Consider the following 24,041-nt stretch of genomic DNA (forward strand, 5'->3'; position numbering starts at 1 on the left):
GGACGATGGGGTCTATCCCCGCCAGATATTCTCGAAACCTACTTAAAGAGAAAAAATAGTTGAAACTTTGTCTTCGTCAAAATGAATGAATTCTTTAAATATAAAAGCAATTAACATTTGCAGAAATATAATACAAAAAATTATTTCAGACGAACTGACGTCTGCTTCGCTTACCTTCTGTGTAGTTTACTAAAGCATATGTGCGTACATACATTCACAATAGCACAATAATACGCAACACGTTACTAGAGTTTAAGGCGCTGAGCATTGGCCATGCGCAGTGCGTACAGCACGGTCAGGGGACGTCACCGAGCTTTTTTGGCTTGAAATTCGTATTTAGTCGTTTGGATTAGTTCCCTAGGAGTTCCGCCGTAGCACGAAAGCCCACTTGTATGTGAATCTCATAGAGTTTGGGGACAGACTTTAAAATCCCCTTGCAAGAATTGGACAGCTTGCTAGTTTCGGGCGGGAATCGCGCACATTCAAATTAAGTTCCATGTCTTGCAAGATATGGCGATATTTTTATACACTGATAAGGTGGCATGACTTGTCCATGAACATTTTTTGTTTCATTCTGGTATTAGGTACCTACTCAAAAGCAATAATTCATTTGGTTATATGTATTGTAACTAAGTAATCGTATCCAAGGGCGGACTGCCAAATCGGTTTACATCACGTTATTTAATCGGTTTACACACTTCTTGCCTCATTCACATTCATACATACCCCTCTATTATTCTGACTCTTGACATCTGGTTCACTTGATCGTGCCATATTTTCCTCGGGCATCCCCGACTTCTCCCACCATTCGCATTTGCTTCATGTATTCTCTACACTCTTTCTCAGTTCATTCCCTCTACATGCCCAAACCATTTGAGTGTATATATTGTAACTATGAATAATTGCAGTCTGTCTAACCTAATTTCACTTATTGTTAATATTATGCTAGTAATCTCATTCTGGTAATAAATTAATAATTTTGGTTCCTATCCAAAAAAATTCTGGTAATCGATTATAATAAATTTATTAAATAATTTTATTTAGGTAACTGATTACTTAATTTAATCGTAAAGGATTAATAGTTTGGTGCTCATTTAAATAGTTCTTTAGGTAATATGTTATTATATCCTCGTTTAAAAAACTAAACACAGCTTGACATACTTATATCTGCAGGCAGCCTGAAGAGTAATGAATAATTTGGTTTCCCTAATATTTGCAGCGTGATGCCCCACAGATAACGACCGTGTTTTAGTAAAACCCTTCAAGCCACATTTTTTCAGAATGTTACTTTTCAGTGGTTTTTTATAGAATAGTTTTCAAAGTACAACATTTTTACAAGTAATTTTTGCTGATTTGATTTGGGCATTTTTAATACTAAAAACTTAATTTATGCACACATTTTTTGTAGGTTATTTTGAGAAAACTGTAGATGAAATTACTCAACCCTCAATCAAATCTCTCATAATTATAAACAGAATTACAATATTTCACATCAAAATGTTGAAAAACACAATTTTCATATAAGCTTCAAGATTTTTTTTCACATGAACCCGGGCACCCCTGCTAAGTCACCAAATGTAGCGAACCACTTGGAGTGACCTATGGCGGGAGTGTTGGTTATCCAATAGCTGGTTCCCGAGGCGGTGGTACCCATACCCGCCTCCCAAATTAGTCTTACGAATCCGTAAATATTAGTTTTTATTGTCTCCTGCAAAGTTTCCTTTTGTGCCTTGAAGGGTTTTACCAAACCACAGTCGATAAGTATGTCAATCTGTAGGTGATGATTCAAAGTAAATATTTTTCATATTTCCATTCCATCTTTCTGAAGTTTAATCATATAAATTATAAAATGTTTGCTTTCAAAAGTTTTTTTGTGATATTTTGAATGAGGTTAGTGTTTCATTGTGTGTACATATTATGTAAAGTAAATTAGTTAAATTTAATTAGATTTTTGACTTGTATCATGTTAAAATTAATTTTGATTAGGTACATTATTACCCTTTTTTTCTGATAATAATAATAAGTTTAGTGATGCAAATTTGTATCTACCCTAAAATATGAAATAAAAAATCATAACCACCATTTGAAGAAATTAATGTATTTGTTATATTATCTTTACGAATTTTACTCGAAGGGGTGCAATTTATTGACTGGCAAAAAATGGATTTCTTTAATTTTTATACTTAAAAAGTGTCATTAAAATACTTTAACCATATCAATGTTTTTTTCTCCTGAGACCGTTTCCACAAACAATATGTTGAACATTACCTCAAACATTTTTGTTTTCGTCCATATTCCGTCTCCTCCCTTTGTTGAAACAATTTGTGATTATTTTGTAGATGTTTGATGACGAAGACATGTGTACTCTTAGTTTTTCGCTGTTAACTGTCAAGATAAATTCCGAAGAGGAAGACGTTCTTGCCGATTTAGCGATTGCAGAAATTATTGCACCTGGGAGGAAACACAGATTTCGGGATCGACCATATCTTCGACCTTGAAATATTAATTTATATCAGGAATTGAAAATAGAGGATAGATTTGGTTTAGGTAATTTCTTCCCCGTCTCTGAAACTGATTTCAAAGAATTAGTTTTATTTATTTGGCCAGATATTAAAAAAAAACAATGTGGTACAGTGATGTCATTTCAACAAAATAACGACTTAATACATTACGATTTCTCGCAACTGCGGATTCATTTGCAAGCCTGATGTTCCACTTGAGAATCTCAGAACAGCAGCTGGACTTTATTTAAAGGTGAGTTCATTACAGAAACAATCATTCATTACGACATTATTTATTTACAATTTATTAAACTCGTAATTATTGAGCTCTCCCAGTGTACATAACCTCAAAAACCCATGCGATGTATGCTGCGTGACTGACTGCACCGCGCGGCGGTTGTCAAAAAATGAAATAATCCCCTCCCCTGCCTTCCTCCTTTCACCCGCACGGAGAATGTTTTCTATCAGCCACGGAAAACTCAAAATTGCATTTTCAAACAAAAATGTGAATGGGAATTTTTGTGGTAATGTTTCAAGTAATGTTTGTAGAGACAGTTGCAGGAGATGTCCTTAACAAACATTTTTAATTAAGAAGTTGACAATATTTTTCCAAATTATTTATTTCTACATAAATCTATTTGAATTTCGATTTTGTTTTCTTGATAGAATGAATGAAGTGGAAATTAACCCACTTCCTGACATCCGATCGTTGTCGATGACAATACATTCCATCTATTTTTAGTGGCAATCATACACACATTCGTTTCTACGTACATATCTACGTCAGTGACAATGCAACAATTTATGTCTGTTAAGATATTTTCAGTCTGTTAAGAAAACTTGTGAACATGTTAAGTGCTCCATCAGTGTGTATAATATCAAGTCTATTACGGATGCTTGTGCAGTGATCACACGCAGTGTCCCTCAAGGTCATAATATCGATTTGCAACAAGACGTATACCAAAGATCAGGGGTAAGTCAGAATCCCTTTCCAATTGTAACCGCTAACTACAGCTTCTCCAATAGTTGTATCAAATATTAATTACAGTCCACTTTATGAATAAAATTTATTAAATTAAAATTGATTTGCAGACTATAAGCTAAATAAATTATACTATAAAAAAAGACAATATTTGCGACTCGCTCTTTTTATAGCACAATCCACTTTTTTCTTAACTGTTCATTACTAGGAAACCATTTTTCCAGATTTTAAGGCACATTACAGCATTAAGGCAATTTAATTGCAATCATTAATAAACTTTCGTCACTTCTTAGGAATTCTTAGTATTCCAGAATATCTGGCGAGATCCAAAAAGTATGCAAGGCTGATATAACCGTAATAAATTATGATAAATAAATGTAACAAATGAGTTTTTAAAAAATGTCACGAGGTTGAGAGCACTCCCAAGAATGGAGAATATTATTATACTTACATAAATAAAAACCTGAAGTTCAATAATTTACACATTGAGGCTAGGGTACGTCAGTGAAGTGAAAAGCTGTAAAAATATAAGAATCAAACCAATAAAAATGATCATTGTAGTCAATGCCCTCTCTGCACCATCTTTTATTTATTTATACTGGGTTTTACAGATGGCCTCACTTACGTGAGAACAATCCACTTATAAAAACTTAGACAAATGTAGACAATTTTAAAAATGTAGACAATTTGTCTCGACGCCATCTAGTGAGAGAGTTAGCACTTACAATGCCTTTCTCATATAAAATAAAGTTGGTTGTTTTCAGGTGAAAAAATGTAACAAGCAGTAATTGTTGAATGAAACACTAGTATGTATATATTGAATCATTTCGCGGGTAAGAGATAAGCCGCCATAGCTCAGTGGTCAGAGCTGTCGACCGGAAATCGAAGGGACACGGGTTCGAGTCCCGTTGGCGTCATGTATCTTTTATCAGGAGGTTTTTCAATGTGGATGAGTGTTTCAGGCGAATAATTATTGCTTGTAAAATAATTGTTATAAAAACTTAGTTAATACAACTCAAAATGGCACTATACAAATAATCCAATCATCAACTTAGTTACTACACAATAGGTACAACAATTACAAAAATCTACTCAGACCAAAGATGCATTAATTTTTATACATCTAAACAAAGATTAAAAAATAAAACAAATAAAAATAAAAATTATAAAATTATGTGAAAGCTCTCTCAAATGACAGAGTACAAAGAAGTAAGAGACACAAATAGAGACGCAAGTAATACATAATATAATCTAATCATATAAATTATCGATGAAAATGTCTACTTCAGCACACTCTATCTTATTATATAGTCGACACATTTGGGCCAGAGGGCTAAAATAGACTAAATCTTTATAATTATTTTTTTGTAGGGAAAATGGTTCACAAGTATGTAAGAAAATAGCAATAATTTTAAAAGAAAATAATAATTGTAGTTTTGTCATCCAAAGATTGAGGCAAAGAAACCAGCCTTTTTTTTCTTGGTAGAAGTTTCAATTCTAAGTGTAGTAGTTTCATATTCTTCTTCAGTTATGTTTTCTTCTTCCATTTTCTTAAGATCTTTAATGAGGAAATGCCTGGACTCAATATTTACAGGAATTCTTTCTGAAAAAAGTGATAAATAAAACAAGTTAAGGCGATGCACTACGTCGTGTAATATTTTAAATTGAGCCGCTATCAATAACAACCCTTACGTAGATGGCGATAAGGTTTAAATTCCCGCTTAACACCATCCGCCTATTTTGATTTATGCAAGAAAAAAACATGGACAAAAAGTGCCTTTTATTTTATTTTGTGGATGTTCAGGAATAAATATTTTTTTTTTTTCGATCATTTTATAAATAACTTAATTTGCCACATTATACAATAAAATCATAACCGAAAATGGGTTCGTAAGTAGGAGATTTTGAACTTTAGCAGTTTTCATAGGTCTTATACATTATTTTTTTCTGGCCTTATAAAAAGACTTATCTAAAAAATACTCGATTATTTCAAAGGCCAAGATGTATTCTACTCGCAGAATTTAATTAAAGCATCTGAAAAATTTCTAGGCGACCAAATTTTCAAACCAAAAATACATGATTTTGCATTACTACGTATGGCATCGCCTTAATCCTAAATAAAGAAAACTAGCAACTTTTTAAATTTAAATATTTTTGTTTTTGTAATAATTACTATGGTATTTAGATCTTAGTTTGCATTATATATTCGTAAGTAACTAGTCAGTAAAGTAGATTGCTAGTTCTTCAGTTTGAAATAGGCTTACGGAGCTATCTCGAGGACAGGGAGAATTTTACTTAAATTACTTTCCTGGCTGTCATTGGCCTCCTGGCTGTCCTATACTCTCGTCACCATTGTAAGGAGTATGTCAGTCTAATAAAAAGACAGAGTGCTAGCTGTGAAGAAGGAGTTTTATTACAAACAGAATCATCACAACAATATTTATCTAGGACGGGTTATTTTGCAGAAATTCACATGTGACAAAGTCATCAAATGGATATTCAGCACCATTTTGTTTTTTTGAAAGTTCCCGTTAAATGCCGATTCTTTGCCCGTTTCAGCATTTGAACAAATTGTGATCAGCAGAAGAGGACAACTATTATGTTAAGCTTGTCAGCTTATTTCAATTTGATTGAAAGCTGGAACTTACATAGAATCGGCGTTTCAAATGCAAAAAAACAAAATGGCGTTGAATGGCCATTAGAAGACTTTGTGATATGTGAATTTCTACAAAACAACTGGGCCATAATGTAAAGGTAGGATTTTTAATCCTTTAAAATATTTCCATTTTGTATAGCTCCATCATAACTTGCAGGTACATATTATTTAAGAATTCTTACCACAGAAGGGTTTTTTAGCAGTAGTAATCACGTAGAAAGAACCACGTGCCGGATATTTGTCTGCCCGGACTCCCATTTCTGAACAACGTTCCTTTGAACAATCGCTTGTCATGCTAGAGTTGATACTAAAAACCAAAAACATAAAATGTTATTTTTATACAGTGCCATTTTTTTAATCATTCTATCTTTCACTATGGTAAACTACATCCCGGGGTGAGATTTGTCCCCCTCCACAGATATACCCCACTGGTTTCAGTCCCTAGCCATTTGTAGTTTCCATTTCCAGTTCATTTCAAGGCTTCTTCCACTATCAGTCTACAGGTCAGGTTTTTATTGATGTCAAGCTATCAATACATTGTGTACCTATAAGTGTACCGTCCAAATTACACGAGACTTGAGGCTTGACCGTCTGTGAATGTCAATTTGCACGACAAGTGTACTTGAAGACAGAATCGATTTTCAGTTCTGCCGACTTCATCAATCTTCATGCGTCATACATACTTGAATGTTTGTGTTCATTCATCAGTTCAGTCAAAGTTACTCGGTCAAATGGAATGTGACCACCACAGAGTACCGTGACCACTCAAAGACGTGTACTCACATGAACTGACATCACTTCAAATATAATGGTGTGTCCACTATTTGAAGTGCAAATTGAATCAAGCCTCAAGCCTCATGCTTATTGCAAGGTGAACATGATCGAGCGTCCCAACTTACGTAATCAACAGTTGGTGGCGTAGCAACTCAGAGCAAATTGAGAAAAAAAACCAGTTAACTGTAACTTTTCCATATACCGTTTAAGCTTGTACAGCCTAAGGAGAAAATTAATCACATTTGTGGACCATCCGTTTGATTTTTACCGCATTCATTCAACTATGCAAATTAAGCAAAGGTCAAAAATTAAAAAAAAATTGTACTTACGTTGAATACGACATATTCCACTTATGTCCAACCAAGGAACATGAGTTATTTTTTAGACTCTCTGTAAACAATAGATACGCTCTTCCATGGTTACATATGGCTCTTTTTAGTTCTGTCAAAAAAGAAAAGTTTAATTGTGTCAGTCACTAGAACTCATTTCAAACTAATTACACTCTACGTTTAGACTAAGGCCCAGTCGTTTCGCAGAAATTCACATGTGACAAAGTGATCAAGTGGCCATTCAGCGCCATTTTATTTTTTTGACAGTTGAAATGTTCCGTTAAATGCCGTTTCAGCTTTTGAACAAATTGTGATCAGTGAAAGAGGACAACTATCATGTTCTTTATTTAGCTTGTCAGAATATTACAATTTGATAGAAAAATGAAACGCACCTTTCAAAGGTCAAAAAAACAAAATGGTGCTGAATGTCCATTTGGTGACAATGTTGCATTTGAACTTCTGCGAAACAACTCAGTCTGAACTGCACAATATTTAAAACACTATTAAAGTCACAATTGATTTCATACAGTTCATTTTGTCCTTTTGACTTAATTTAATTATTTATTTGCTAGTTTTTCTAAAAATTTTTTTTCAATTAACCCCACATTGAAGGCCCTGAGGAAAATAATTTCTCTTGGGACCTATGTCATCTTGGGGATGCTGTGTGGAGGGTCTTTTTAAGGAAAGCAAGGAGAGCAAGATCAGGGAAGGAAAAAGGTATGGTAGAAAAGGGTGGGTAGTAATCCAGGAAGGGTCAAGAGAGACCAGTTGAGGAGGTCAAAGGGTCTCCCCAAACTAGCCTCTCCTGATCCAGTACACCACGCAACTGCTGGGCAGGCGTATCTTGAACACACCTCACCCGATGAACCCAAGCACCCCTGCTAAATCACCAAACATAGCGAGCCACTTGGGGTGTCCTATAGGTGTTGGTTCTCTAATAAATGGTTCCCCGGGCGGTGGTACCGAAACCAACCTCCCAAATTGGAAGTCAGAAGTGGCTCAGGCAATGTGTGGCTTAGTTAACGTATCCAAAGGTATATTATATATTATTATGGTCAATATTGAAACTTATTAGTGTGAACCTGCCAGAGATGTGCAAAATGGAAATGGGTCAAAATTTTTCCATTTGAAAATGCAAAATGCAAAATGGTTTTTAGAAAAGCATTTCAAATGCAAAATGCAAAATACCTATTTTCAAAATGCATTGAAAATGCAAAATGTTTTCTCAGGTCAAACAATTAAAATAATTATAGAATTTTTAAACAATTTTGTCATTTAATAATGGATATCAATGTAGAACAAACATATTACATGATGGTAAATCCAAAAACACCACGACTACAGATTATGAAACCACAAAAAATTTGCGCGGGACTAATGTTGCCAACGTACAAACATAGAAACTGCTATCTAACATTTAATATTACAGCGTCATGACCCCATGTTCAGTATTTGAATCAGTATTTTTTGTAATGGTATCACTAAATTGCCAGGCCAAAATGTAAATTATCTCTCATAGCGAGGTTGAGGACCGACTGATATTTGGGGCTTATGAAAAAAAGATGAGTGGAGATAGTAGGAAGAATGTTGCAAAAAAGCATTTAAAATGGAAAATGCACTGAGAAAAGCATTTAAAATGCAAAATGCCAAATGGTTTTTAGAAAAGCATTTAAAATGCAAAATGGAAAATGCCCATTTTGCATTTTGCATTTCCATTTGAAATAAAGCACATCTCTGGAACCTGCTTATGTATATACTGTACATAATATAATGTTTTATGCTTACACAAAGAAAGTTTAAGTGGGGGAGAGCAGAAAGCAAGGAAGATAGTTATTATACATGGTAAAACATGTTTTATTGTTTTAAACTCACTTGCTTTTGAAATGGGCAGATATTTATTGAAGAATGTGGACTTCCCCGTGTGGCAGCCAGGCTGCTTCATTCCACCGTTTGGATAAAAGTCTTGATGTCCTGAAATAAACCGCTTCACAAATATTAGGTTCAATAGCCTAAAAGAAAATTAATTAATGTTATTACAGGCTTTCGTCGGGCTCTCGGAGCAGCCTGACGCGTTTTGGTCGGTCTCGTCTTTATTCGACAATTACAAGGGAAATTTCATATATTCCGCCCTTAAAAGTGTCAATAAATGTTCCTTACTGTATTTAAGTTGCTTAAGTGTACTAAAAACTAATTTTACTGTGACCAGTGTGAACTTATAACGACTTTAAGAAAAGGTGACAAATAATATTGTTAATCCTAAGATGTGTGAATTCCTGTGCCTATAATACGAAACCAGTGCTTTGAACATTCACCAGATGTGATCATCCCTTCGGCCCTTGCCCCTTGCCCCTCGTCCACCCGCACCAATACTGCAAACCCCGCTGTCCGACGCATACAGTGCTTATACAGTGCCGTTATAGAATGTGGGCCATGTGTGTGGGCCATATGACATTGCTTAGGCCACAGAATCATCGTTTCTCGGAATCTACCCTTAACCCGCACAAGAAAAGAGTCATTTGGCGACTCATGCAACCCCTGCCGCAACCTCCGCTCCCCACCGCTCGTGCCCTTCCGCGCGTGGAATAATGACATCGGAAATGAAGGATGAAATCGGACTGAACCCGCGCTCTTTGGTTTGCTGTCTACATGGAGTGTTTTAAAACAATTATACAGTGATAAAATATCTATTTTTAGTGGTAGTTTATTTGTTTAAGTTAAATGTTATATTAAGCGTATAAATATGTATTATTTGTTTTATGTGTGTAACGATATGATAAGTTGTATAAGTAAGATGTTTAAGTAGTACTTGGAAGGGAATGGCCGACAAAGATGTCGATGAGGTTCGCTATCCATCACATCGCCAACCCTTCGGTGGCGCAAAGAGGAGGACGGAACGTGATCAATGTCGAATTGGTACATGGAACATTAGAGGAGGAATGGAAAGAAAGATGAACGAACTGTGTGATACTATGGTGAGCAAATGTTTGGACGTACTTTGTATAACAGAGAGTATGAGAAAAGGTAGCGGTACAATGCAGCATAATGATAGGCTCGTCATTTGGTCTGGGAGACCAGATACGGAGAGGGCTTGTCAAGGTGTTGCAGCGCTACTGTCTCCCAGAATGATTGAATGTATGTTGCAGTATGAATGTGTAAGTCCGAGAATAATGTGGATCAGATTTAAAATCGGTTTGACAAGGGTGTTTCTTGTTATTTGCTACGCCCCTGTTAATTCTGAAAGCGATGAAGTGAAAGATGATTTTTGGACTGGCGTGAATGTTGTAATGAGACTAAAAAATATGAACGAAAGGATTATAATGGCAGGCGATTTGAATGGGTGGGTGGGAATTAGACGTGACGGATTTGATTCGGTCTTAGGTATGTTTGGGGATAAAAGAACGAATGACAACGGGAACAGAATGCTTGAAGTATGTTTAGAGTGGAACCTGTTTGTGTCGAATACTTTCTTCGATCATAAAGGTATCCACCAATATACGTGGGAAAGAGGAAATGAGAGGTCAATTATTGATTTTGTAGTAATTGACTCTAGGTTGAGAGCTGTTACCGAGGACACAAGAGTTTTCAGAGGGGCTGAGGTCGAAACTGACCACTTTCTTGTAGTGTCGAGAGTAAACCTCTTTCGCGGTTGGCGCTCTAAAGTGAAAACGGTACCAACTTCGACAAGAGTCAAAATAGAAAAACTGCAAAACGATAATGTGAGAAGTAAGTATGTGAATTGTGCAGAGATAAGATTGAATGCGAAGGAAATGGATGGTCTAAGCATAGACGAAACATGGAACCACATAAAAGTGTGTCTTTGTGAATCTGCTAGGGAGGTTTGTGGAATAAGTACGCAAGGTAGGAAGAAAGGTGATGCATGGTGGGATGATGAGATTAAAGCACTGGTCTCAGAGAAGAAGAAAGCATGGTTGTGTCTGATTGCGGCTGGCAGTGCTTCCAGCGAAGAGAAGTATCGAGCGAAAGAAGTATATAAGGAATGTAAGAAAAAAGTGAGAGTTGGAGTGAAAGAACGAAAGAAACGCCTGGAAGAGGAAGAAGGAATGAAAATGACAAACCATTTCCAAGAAAACATTAAGTTGTTTTGGAAAGAAGTCAAAAGGTCCCGGAGTGGCCCAGAAAACGGAAGCATGAAAGTGATAAAATCAAAAGATGGAAAAATGTTGACGAATGAGGAAAAAATAAAAGAGAGATGGATGAATTATTTCGAGGAAGTCTTCGAAAGCGAAGTGAGTGACAGTGATTCCAGCGGCGAATCAGATATGAATGACGATGGAGTGAATGTTACCGAAATCAGCATGGATGAGATAGAAAGCTCGATTAAATGTATGAAGAATGGTAAGGCTGTTGGGTTTGACAATATTGCTGCTGAATATTTTAAAGGAGGTAGCCGTATAATTCTCACATGGTTGTGCAATCTTTTTAACCAATGTTTAAAGGAAGGTTACACGCCTTTAGATTGGAGAAGGGCTGTGATCATGCCATTATACAAAGGTAAAGGGTCACGTATGGAATGTGGGAATCATAGGGCTATTAGCCTGCTTAGTTCAGTTGGCAAGCTGTATGGTAGAATTTTGATTGAAAGAGTAAGAAAGGAAACAAAGGATAAAATATGGGATGTGCAAGGTGCTTTTATGAGTGGAAGGGGGTGCATGGACCAGATCTTCTCATTGCGTATGCTCACTGAGAAGTTTCTGGCAAAAAACCAGAAACTTTTCTGTGCCTTTGTAGATTTACAAAAAGCATACGACCGAGTCGACAGGAAAAAGCTATGGAAGGTGTTGTCCAAGTATGGAGTGAATGCGAATCTGACTCAGGCAATTGCGTCTCTATATGAGGGAAGCGTTGCATGTGTTAGGGTGAACGGTGGTTTTACGGGGTGGTTTGATATCACAAAAGGTGTTAAACAAGGCTGCGTAATGTCACCGTGGTTATTCAATCTATACATGGATAATTGTATGCAAGAATTGAAAGAGGTGGGATTGGGCGCGAATTTGAATAATTTGAAAGTATGTTGCCTGTTGTATGCTGATGATGCGGTGCTGATTGCTAATAGTATAGATGATTTACAGTCTCTCGTGTCTAGGATGAACGAAGTATGCATGAAGAATGAGTTAATGATGAATGTAAGTAAGTCTAAAGTAATGGTGTTTGAAAGAGAGAGTACGAAAACAGTGTGCAATATAATTGTGAATGGGGAATACTTGGAGCAGGTGGATGAGTTTGTGTATTTAGGAAGTATGTTTACGAGAGATGGGAAGGCTGACAGAGATATTGAAAGAAGGGTAAATGCAGGTAACTCCATTAATGGAGGACTGAACGCAGTTGGCGCTAACAAAAAATTGTCCAAAAAAGCGAAGTTAGCAGTCCACAACGGAGTGCTGGTACCTACCTTGATGTATGGAAGTGAGGCATGGAACTGGCAAAGAAAGGATGAAAGTAGATTAAATGCTGTTGAAATGAGATCCCTGAGGCGTATGTGTGGTAAAACCATGTTTGATCGTGTGAGGAATGTGGAGATCCGCAAAGAGTGCAAGGCTGATGTAAGCGTAATGAGTAAGATTAAGAAAGGGACGCTTAGATGGTTTGGGCATGTAGAGCGAATGAGCGAAGATAGGAGTGTAAGGAGGATATATGATGCAAATGTGAATGGTAGCAGAAGTCGGGGACGCCCGAGGAAGACATGGCACGATCAAGTGAATCAGATACTCGAGTCGGGCCATGTCAAGAGTCAGAATAATAGAAGAGTATGTATGAGACGATGTATGAATGTGAATGAGGCAAGGAGTGTGTGCCAAGACCGAGTTGTTTGGCGGTCCGTCCTCTCTGCCTACCCCTGCGGGGAAACGGCGTGATGGTTAGTTAGTTAGTTAGTTATTAATAAAATACCTAAGAATTACAGTAGACCGATGCTTAAAATTGTTCCCACACATAAACATACTCGAAGACAGAGTAAGGAAACCAACATGTAGATTTAGATGTCTAACGGCCGTTGTTCCCAACTTTTTAAATGATCAATCTTAGGCTCCGATCAGCCAAGTGATTTGTTCAGTAACGTTCAATTCGCCTGTTTCCAAACATCTTAAGTGGCCCTGACTACTTTAATAGAGAATAAAATGACATCAAAGTAAAAACTTTCAATGTTAAATTAGTATTTATTATTAATGCATATAATTTTTTTTAAATACTGTGATACACTAACCGATATTTTATATTTTTTTAAACAAACGTTTGTAATATGTTAAAAATAAAGTGTTAGCTTGACTTTAATGCCACCATGTCTTGGCGTCGCGAATATTTTTCACTCTCTCGACACTTTTTATAACTATTCATTTACTGCGGCTGGCTTAATCCAGTAGTTTGGCTTCCTTAAATCGGTTGGTCGCTCAGTCGTCATCTTTCCATTGGAAAGAGCGTAGTTGTGCGTTTCAGCAGTGTTGAGCCAAAATTTCGGCTCAACTGTTAATCAGTAGAATTGGGAACAACGGCTGTACTTTGTCGACTGCCAATCAATAATACAATATGACATTATAGGATAGGGTGGAACTTATAAAAAAACACACACAACCGCTTTACATAGCATAAAACTTAATATTAAAAACAATTCAACTTAAACCATATTCATCAGAACTTTCGTTAAAAGAATTTCAAGTCAGCAAACTAAATGCATTACACTTCTACCATGAAATATTATAAATTTACAAAGATAATCTATTTATATAAATAAAAATGTAAATGTTCATTTGATCAAAATCTTAAATCTCCGAAAGTTCTATGTTGCATTCGAAAATGCATGTGTTTTTACATACCTATATTTTATAGATTTCACCTGGGACAAGTAAAAATATGCTTTTTTTGAAAAACAGCGCCATCTGTTAGACGTAAAAGCAACAAGCGATATTGTTTCTCTATCTGCACAGGCAGAATGAGCCACTGCAACGCGTGGCGGGGTATAGCTAGTATTCCAAATAAAATTCTCTTTGCTAATTCTATGGCTTACTGGCACATGTCAGGGCTGGTATCACAACTCCATTTTGGACTGCTAACCTTGCTTTATTTGATTAGTTTTTATTAGCAATTATCGCATTCTGTCCTTAATTGAATTGCATTCACACTTCTGTTAATGTCCTTATCAAATTTTGTCTCTCGCAAAAATACTTCTAAAGTTTTTAACCTTTTTAACGCGTTAATTTGCTCCGTTTTATCTATACCCGTACGCGGTAAATATTTTCAAATACCTATGCACGCAATTAAATGTCAAATTATAGCATTTTGGCATGATTTATTGGACTATATAGACAGAACAGATTACTCTCCACAATATGAAAACAAATCCTCGTGTGTCAACACTCTTAGATGTTTATAAAAACAAAAACATAAAATTTCATACAAAGACGTACCGTATCTTTTGAATGTGATCCCGCCATTCGCTCGGCGACATAAATAAACCACTCTCGGCGTGTGTGTACTTAGGCCACTGCGTTGATAGACACAAGTGGGACACCATGATCACTTATCATTCTTAGTTATGAAAAGTTGTGAATACATAACGCCATCCGTTGACAAAAATGTAAACTAAAGGACTAAAAGGCGCGAAGAGGCGCACTTGACTATCGATCTTTTTTTATGAAATACAATTTTATTTTTGAGAAATTCTTGCAGATGTCAGCATCGTGATAGTTCTACGAATGTACAAGTGAGCAAGAAATACATTTATGATGAAAGAGCGCTGGAATATCGGCCGTCAAAGTTTCCGTATCAACTGATGTTACAGCCGCGTGTGAGTATAGACTTTTTGCCGTAACAACAGTTGATACGGCCGCGTGCAAAGAGTTAAATGAGATCATTTCAATATTGTCTCTCACCACAAGTATTTGGCACTCCTAGGCCGAATTTAGACAATTCCCTTCCATTGGTGTGGATGACATCAACAAAGTCGGCATCTGATTTATCCAACAGCATTCTTAAGTCGGTGGTTATAAAACATGGCTGTGCCGGATCCAAACCTGGAAACATAGATAACTTTAAGGAATCCATAGACAAGACTGCCAGAAACTCAGAAGTAATTTAAGATAGTAAAACTCTCTAATTTGTTCGGTTTTGATAACAAACAACTATTATTACCCGAAGAGTCAATTTGTTCACTTTTGGGAACAGCTCATATGGTCGTATAGAAATTGTTATGTCTCCCTTACTGTAATGGTGAGAAATATTACGATATTATTAACTGTCTTAAAAAGAGAAAACACCACGCTTTATATTCAAATCTAAAAGTTAACTACAGAAGAATTTAAATGTACTCCTCTATGAAACCAAAGGTTCAAAAGAAAATTTTATGTAAAGTGAATTTTTCATTCATTATTTTTATGAGATGACAAAAAAGGGAGGTTTCCATAATGTTTATCATACTTACATTATTTGTATAATTTTTTTTTTCTTATCTTTAGTTCAGTGTTTAGTTGAAAAAACGTAAGGTGAGCCATTTTTAAAACTTTTTATATTTGCATTCAAAATTTGAATATTCCAAAAATTATGTTTCTTTCTAACAAAAAAATTTAAGGCGATGCACTACGTCGTGTAATATTTTAAATTGAGCCGCTATCAATAACAACCCTTACGTAGATGGCGATAAGGTTTAAATTCCCGCTTAACACCATCCGCCCGTTTTGATTTATGCAAGAAAAAAACATGGCCAAAAAGTGCCTTTTATTTTATTTTGTGGATGTTCAGACATAAATATTTAATTTTTTTTCGATCATTTTATAAATAAATTAATTTGCCACATTATACAATAAAATCATAACCGAAAATGGGTTCGTAAGTAGGAGATTTTGAACTTTAAAGCAGTTTTCATAGGCCTTATACATTATTTTTTTCTGGGCTTATAAAAAGACTTATCCAAAAAATACTCGATTATATTAAAGGCCAAGATGTATTCTACTCGGAGTATTTAATTAAAGCATCTGAAACATTTGTAGGCGACCAAATTTTCAAACCAAAAACACATGATTTTGCATTACTACGTATGGCATCGCCTTAAAAGCGTATTTCATTACCTTTCAAAAATATTTGTTAGTTTTCAGATACATTCAAAAATATATACATTTATTTGGATTTTATAGCAAATCGGAAATACACACAAATTCTCCAACCTTTTAACAGCATTTATAAGAAATATACATTCAATTTGCCAGGGACTTTAGGGGTTAAAAGTATAAATGAAATTAACCTGTTATTCGCCGAACGCCTCCCAGAAGGTTAGATGCGAAAGAGCAAATATGAGCGCCAAGACTGTGTCCAATAAAATGAAAGTTACTCGTCTTGGCTCCCGTTACCTTCATGATTTGTTGCAGAAAACTAGAACCATAAAGAATATTACTTTTATTCAATGAAGACAATATTAACCACTCTCCAGTGAAAAATGAAAATCAGAAAAAGATTTGGTCGCTTCTGGAAATTGCTCTGCGCACTTACTGAGCTAATTTGATTATATCAACTTTTTTCAAGTAATATATCCAAGAAACTATCTAGATTATAATTTAATTCGGGTAGAATATTGTAACTCATAATCCTACGTAAAGAGAGCAGCCAAAAAAACATCCAAGAAGAAAATTTTGATAGTTCTTGGTCAAAGTATGATACAGTTAAAAATGACAGAAGTAGATATGGTCGAATTAGCTCAGTGGTCAGAGCACTGCCCCGTTCGACCCAGACACGACCGAATCTATTTCGTCTTTTTCTGTTTCACGTTTTCGTTTGAGAGTGGTTAATATTGTTTTCTACTGTCAAGGTCCAATTGTTTCGCAGAAATTCAAATGTAGCATTGTCATCAAATGGCCATTGAGCGCCATTTTGTTTTTTTGACATTAAGTCCCCGTTAAACGCCGATTGTGATAGTGCGTTTAAACTTTCTATCAAATTGTAGTAAGCTGACAAGCTTAACATCATGATAGTTGTCCTCTTCTGCTGATCAAAAATTAACATCATGATAGTTGTCCTCTTCTGCTGATCAAAATTTAACATCATGATAGTTGTCCTCTTCTGCTGATCAAAATTTGTTCAAAAGCTGAAACGGACTTAGAATCGGCATTCAACGAAAAACTTTCAACTGTCAAAAAAACAAAATGGCGCTGAATGGCCATTTGATGACAATATAATGCCCCTAGCACACGTTGTTGGCCCAATGTATTGGGACAACGCTGGCACCAATGCTCTTGGTCAATGGGGTGTTTTCACAAACTATGAATATCCTTAAAAATGTGTGGAAGATTTAAATATGTGACAGACCATGATATAAGCACGCTATATTTGCGTGGCTTGGCCTTTTTCAGCATATCGTTTACCATACATTCCCATTGGTAGTGTATGGCGAGCGATATGCTGAAATAGGCCAAGCCATGATATGTATAGCGTAATGTGTTGCCTACCTAAAAGTTTATTTATCTGATTACGATTATCGTGCTATAAATATGTAATTTTCATTCATAATTATTGATTTCAAAAACGATCATGCGGAAACGGTTCCAACTGGCTACAACGTCATTATGGTATAGAAAGCGCCACTGGCTGTTAAGATGCTGCCGAATTCACAAATAAAAACGATTGTGTCGTTTAGGCGGCAAATCGAAAATGGCACATTTTAAATAGTTATTGATAATTTATTCATCAAGACAAAAATAAAATGCCTTAATTATTGTAATTTTTTTCAATAAAAAAAAAAAGATGACAATTCCCTATTCTGCATTGGCCATTTGATCTAGATGAATGTGGAAACTATCGCAGCCACAGCAATTTATTTGTAGAACCTGTTTAAATATTAATCATCGCCACTCGTAAACGTAAATAATCACTCACGCTATAACCAACACTACTATCTCCGAACGAACTGAAGACAGGGTCAACGTGTGAAAGCTGGTTGGCGCCAAGATTCTTTGATGTGTGCACGAAAATCGACAGTAATAGGGTTGACCTGTCAACATTGGCGGCCTACGCACGCATACGCCAAGTGCACATAGCATTGGGCCAATGTGGACTTGGGGCATTACATTTAACTTTCTGTGCATTGATGACTTTGTCACACTTGAATTTCTACTGGGTCTTACTCAGTCTAAGCTGATCTAAGCTGAGCACCCAACGTGAACACAGTTCTTCCCACATCAATGTCTTATATAACTGAGAGCATTTAATGATTACTTATATTATCTCTTACCTTGCAAGATCCGAGCCAACTGTTCTAGTGTTCACCGCGGCTCTCCAATATCTCCATGTGCTTCCTCCTCGACTCCAATCCACAGTTATTACATTTACATCATCCTAAAAAGGAATAAAGTAATAATTTACTTACTCCCTCAGGATAATTTGTTCGGTTTTGGAAACAAACAGCTATTATCCGTTGAGTTAATCTGTTTGCTTTTGGGAACAGTTCATGTGGTCTAATAGAAATCGTTGTTTCTCTCTTATTGTCATGGTGAGAAATATGATTTAAACGGTGTTAGAAAGCGAAAATACCATGCCTTACATTTTAATCTGAAGTTAATCACAAAATAATTTAACAGTACTCCTCTATGAAACCAAAGATTCCAACAGCAATTTGAGAAAAATATATGAAATTTTGTTAATTTATTATTAATCTTTTTTATGAAACGACAAAACATGTGTTTTTTTTGTTATCAGTAATTTTAGTTCAAGATTTTAGATGAAAATACGTAAGGTGAACCATTTTAAAACTTTTTTATGTTTGCATTCAAGATTTTAATAGAGGATGTCATTAAGAGGATCAATAGTCAATAGAGGACGGCCGGCATAGTCCAGTGGTAACGCATTGGACTGCCATTCCGAAGGTCGCGGGTTCGAACCCGGCGTGCGCAAATAAATTTTATTTGATTAATTTGTGTTATTTCACAATTAATTAATTAAAATAATATATAGTATATTTGCGGCACGTTCCAGAGTGGAAGATACTACCAGTATCGCCCTGGTGTAAGACCACCATTCAGAATTGAAACGTTGCTCCAAATGGCTTTAGCCGTGTTTAGTGACTAGATCTGAATAGCCAGGTACTTCCCCACCTTCCTCTTTCCCTTCCCCGCTTACCTTCAGCCTCACAACATCCCCCAATTGGGGATGCCATAGTCTCACTGGCTCCAGACGGGAGCAGTTGGGACTCTTGTGAGGCATTCACTGTAAAAAAAAAAAAAAAAATTCCGGGCTTACGCCCGTAACACGTTAGTGCACTAACTTTGGGACGTGATTCTACATGAAGGTAAAGTTAAAAAAGACAAATAACTTTTTTCGGAATTCCAATGTTTATTTTCCGATAATTTTTTTTTTTCCCTTAAATATTTATTTTCCCTTAAAAAACAATTAAACTTTAAAACATCCTTAAAATTTGGAATTTCGAAAAACGTTATATATATATATATTTTTTTTTTGATTGTACTATCATGTAGAATCGCCCTCCGATGTTAGGGCACTTTACCCCCGGACACCCTCTATATCAAAAATTATATATAACATAATTTGAAAGCGTATGAAAAACAGTTTTTAGTTTTCGGATGCGTTCAAAAGTATCCCGTATTTGGATTTTATTGCAAAGCGGAAATATAAACAAATTTTCTGACCATCTGACGGCACCTTTAGGGAATATTATGGTCCAATTGCCAGAGGTCTGAGGGTTAATAGTTACTATTCATATGCAAAAGTTGCGAAGAGTTTAGAAGTTTTCATCTTGGTATTGGGGAGGTAAATAGTAATAAAACAAAACAAAGTCAAGAGTCACTTTGCCAGATAGATAGATTATTGAAATAAAAAATGGTCTAGTAAATAATTGATTAAAGAGATGCATTTGAATTATTACCCAGTCTAAGAAAGCCTTTGTCATATTGACAACCCAAGACGCTTTACTGTAGCTTAGAAATCCATGCACAATCACAATTGTAGTTTTCTGCGGGTTGAAGTATGTCCACTCAAGTCCGAACTGTTCGCCCGACATGACTTGGACTCTGGAGTAGTTGTGCTGCCGGTTTTGCATGTAGAACTCCACCTGGATCTCGTCGGAATGCTGCGGACGGAGGTTCCAGAAGAATCGCAGCTTCGACAACACGGAGCCAAGACCGAAACAGTTGGCTGTTTCTGACAGCTGAAAGTCACACAAATATTTATAATACGTAAACATATATTATATCTATCAATCTATATAAATAAAAATGTAAATTTTAGTTTGTTCAAAATCTTGAGTCTGCGAAAGTTCTTCACCAATTGCTGTAAAATTTTGACACAATGTTGCATTTGAATACGCGTGTACTTTTATATATTTTTTTTATTATATAATGATGTCACCTGTGACAGGTAAATACATGCATTTTGTAAAAAACAGCACCATCTGTTCAACAAACATGTTTTTTTTTAAAAAACAGCACAATCTGTTGGACAAACATCTTTTTTTGAAAAACGACACTATCTGTTGGACGTAAAAGCAACACGCACTATTGTTCCTGTATCTGCACAAACAGACTGAGTCACAGCAACGCGTGGCGTGGTACAGCTAGTATTATATATTTTTTAAAACATTTGAGTGAAAAAAAAATTTCTATGACTATAAGTAACTATCCTGAGAAACTACATAGCAAAGATATGTGCTATTTTTAGAAATACATTATTGAGTAAGATGGTAAAATTTGCAAAGACGTCATTTTGCCAAAAACAATTCTGTGAAAGATTTTTTCAACTTCTGTTATTATTTTAGTTCTGTCAAGCAGCTAGCCTATAATGATATAATAACAGAACTTGAATGGGACTTTCTCAGAACCCGAAAATGAACGTTGAAATTTGAAGAATTGTTTGAATTATCCGAAGCAACCCATCTTAAAGGTTAGTGCATTTTTGTTATCACTAGAATTATTCATGTTTAATCTGTGCAGGTGGAACACAGAACAATGCTATGGAGAAAATTGCATTATCCTGTTTTCCACCCACACAGAGTAAAATATTCATGTTTACTCCGTGTGGGTGGAATACAGGAAAATCACATGAAGAAAACGATTTGCCACATAAATAGAACATTATCATTGAATTTAGTGATGCCGCCAGGTACCCGGTTCCGACCCGGTTCCCACAGGACCCGGTTTTCCGAAGGAGACCCAGTTCTGACAGCAAGAACCGGCTCTAATTTCAAGACTCTTATTTTAACTGTAGACACAATAAAACAATGGTATAACGAGCTGTCTTGTATTTATTTCGTCGAAACAGTCGTGTCTCGGTATGATAACACGATACGTTATCCCACACTATGCATCCCGCGCTGTAAGTCACTGTCATCTGTCACTGCTTCGATGATTGCGCGGCAGCACTTGCCATTAGAAATGGTGCAGTGGCCTGGTTTCAGGGAGCTAGTAGCCTATATGAAGCCTAGCTACAAACTAGTGTATTCCGACACCATTAAAAACCACATAGAAAAGAAGGGTGCGGAAATAAAAAATTACATCTGTAAACGTCCATCCTCCAATACATGGCGGCAAAATTCAAATACACGCTACAGAAATCGGCGGGGTTTTTGAATGTTTAAAAACCCGGGTACCCGCCCGGTTCCTGAAACGGGTACCCGGTTCTCGAAAATGAGACCCGGCAGCATCACTAATTGAATTATATTATTCTAAAAGTCTACTTCTCAAATAGTTTGGAGCATTATAAAGATTGAAAAGACTTACATTTTGCGAAACACTGAAATTTTTTCTTAGTGGAAAATTATCACTTTCATTGTAGGACACCGTAGTGGTCGCTTGACTCGACACATTTCTCCTCAGAGATATAGTGCTGTCGTAGGAAGTTGGCAGTTGGGTTGTAGTTGAAAGTATTTCGGCAAATATTTCCAGGTCTTCAGGATTGATGAAGTTATCAACTGTTAATTAAAAAAATATATCATTGAAGAAGAAGATAATACTAATAATCTAAACAAACAGAAACAGAAAAATAAAAATATAACGGTCACAACTAGTCAAACCAGGATCTCTTGTCTTACCGGGACAGGCGTCTTTACCATTTAACCATTGGGACCTGTATTTCAAATTCATAATTAACAATATCATCTTGCAACAAAATTTTCCCATTTTTTTACAGCTTTATGACCATTTAAAGAGGCAGGTGCCAAAAATATGGGAAAACTTAGTTGCAAGATGATATTGTTAATTCTTCTTCTTTCGTATGGTGGGGGGGTCAGAGGGGGACATCTAGGTCTGCGAGCCAGTCGTCTACGCCTCAGGCGTCGCCATGTGGACCTCATCAATCCCGCCGGGGAATGAATGGAACGGGCATTCGTTGACCACATGTTCGGTGGTTTGCACCGCACCACATTCACACATCGCCGACTCTTTAAGGCCCCATCTGTGCATCGTGTGGGCACAGGGCTATGGGAGCACCTTAACCTACTGATGGCGGACCAGGTTTTGCGAGGCAATGAGAACCCAGACTGTCTCTCGGTGGGATCCTGTATGAGATGGGCATTTCCACGTTGGCCGTTTGCCACTCGAGTTTCCACCTATCTTCTGGGGTGAGAGGTAATCAGAGGAACCTCTCTCCTTCCGCCCATGTTAATTATGAATTTGAATATGATGTTTAATAAAAAGGTCCGAATGGTCGAGTGGTTAAGACACCTGTCCCGCTATGACAAGAGATCCTGGGTTCAATTCCTAGCTGTGACAGTTATCTTTTTATTTTTCTGTGTGTAGTTCTGCTTCATGTTTCGTTTAAATTTATTAATATTATCTTCTTCTTCAATTATATTAAAATATGAATAAACATATATGTACTTACAGTCATCGACCCCAGTTCTCGCCACATGGTAAACGGCAATAAACGAATGTACAATAAAAATCACAAACAATTTATTTAACGACATAATAACTTCACAATAAGTAACGCATCAATATTTATTCAGAGCCTGCTGATTTGTGCAAGCAAAACCAGTTAATAATATTGCACAGATTATTCTAATCTCTTTCAATCAAAGCAAATACAAGCCTAAAACCAATTACACTAACTAAAATATTATAAATAATAACAATAACGTTTTAATGTGTTCTGAAGCTGGCTTGACTAGTGTATTCATCTATTCGCTATAAACTAAATAAATAGTGAGAGTAAATGATTGCGTATATTTATATTTTTCGTCAGTGATGGTTAACCTTTAAAACTGTTTAAAAATAAATTTATTTTGATGTTTAATTTATTTAAAAATAACTCATTTTTATTATGTTACAGCATTTAAATATGCATTTTTTTAAATAATTATTGTTCTCCTTTTGATATTATTATTATGGAACGTTGGTTTGTTTTTATTTATTAACAGTTCGTCAACTTATTTTTATCATGAAATCACTAGGCATTTATCAAAATTATTATTGTTCACTTTTCATATTGTTATTATGCTGGTTTGTTTTTTTAAAGCGTAGGTTAGGTTATAAATTATGAAAGATTAATTAATTTTACACAATCCAGGACAATATTCTCTTCAGATCTGAAGAAATCGAATGAAAATGTATAGGTACAAAGAGATTTTGAATGACTTCACTTAAAAAAACATTTTTTACAAACTTCAGTTTATATGAATATATTTCTTCCCACGCCTGAGTATTTTCAGAGTTCCTGTCTAAAACAAAAAATGATTATTACACACTAAATTCGTCCTGCCACAATGTTTGTTGCAACAATAATGTTGACAGTTAATGGAGGCTGCCTACAACTGATTTTCAAGTGAAGTTATTTTAAGTGAAACAGATGGTTGACAG

The 24,041-nt window shown here is 35.9% G+C and overlaps 1 protein-coding gene across 2 annotated transcripts; it reads right to left on the bottom strand.

Moving 5' to 3' along the window:
* Positions 1-331: 331 nt before the first annotated feature.
* LOC149411155 (phospholipase A1-like) lies at positions 332-23,452 on the bottom strand. 2 transcript variants are annotated; one of them, XM_089647142.1, is made up of 10 exons: positions 23,068-23,452; positions 21,966-22,132; positions 20,117-20,398; positions 18,470-18,573; positions 16,490-16,617; positions 15,126-15,266; positions 9,115-9,213; positions 7,243-7,354; positions 6,322-6,446; positions 332-5,086 (listed from the first exon to the last, which is right to left on the bottom strand). In XM_089647142.1, exons 1-10 carry the CDS (start codon positions 23,150-23,152, stop codon positions 4,923-4,925), a joined length of 1,407 nt encoding a protein of 468 aa, XP_089503268.1. In that variant the 5' UTR covers positions 23,153-23,452; the 3' UTR covers positions 332-4,922. The 2 variants fall into 2 exon arrangements, with proteins under 2 accessions (XP_089503268.1, XP_089503267.1); XM_089647141.1 differs by having other exon boundaries at positions 21,966-22,156.
* Positions 23,453-24,041: the final 589 nt, after the last annotated feature.

This window comes from Hesperophylax consimilis, chromosome 26 (assembly GCF_061612785.1).
Source record: "Hesperophylax consimilis isolate HC1 chromosome 26, BYU_Hcon_1.0, whole genome shotgun sequence".
NCBI classification, from domain to species: Eukaryota; Metazoa; Arthropoda; class Insecta; order Trichoptera; family Limnephilidae; genus Hesperophylax; species Hesperophylax consimilis.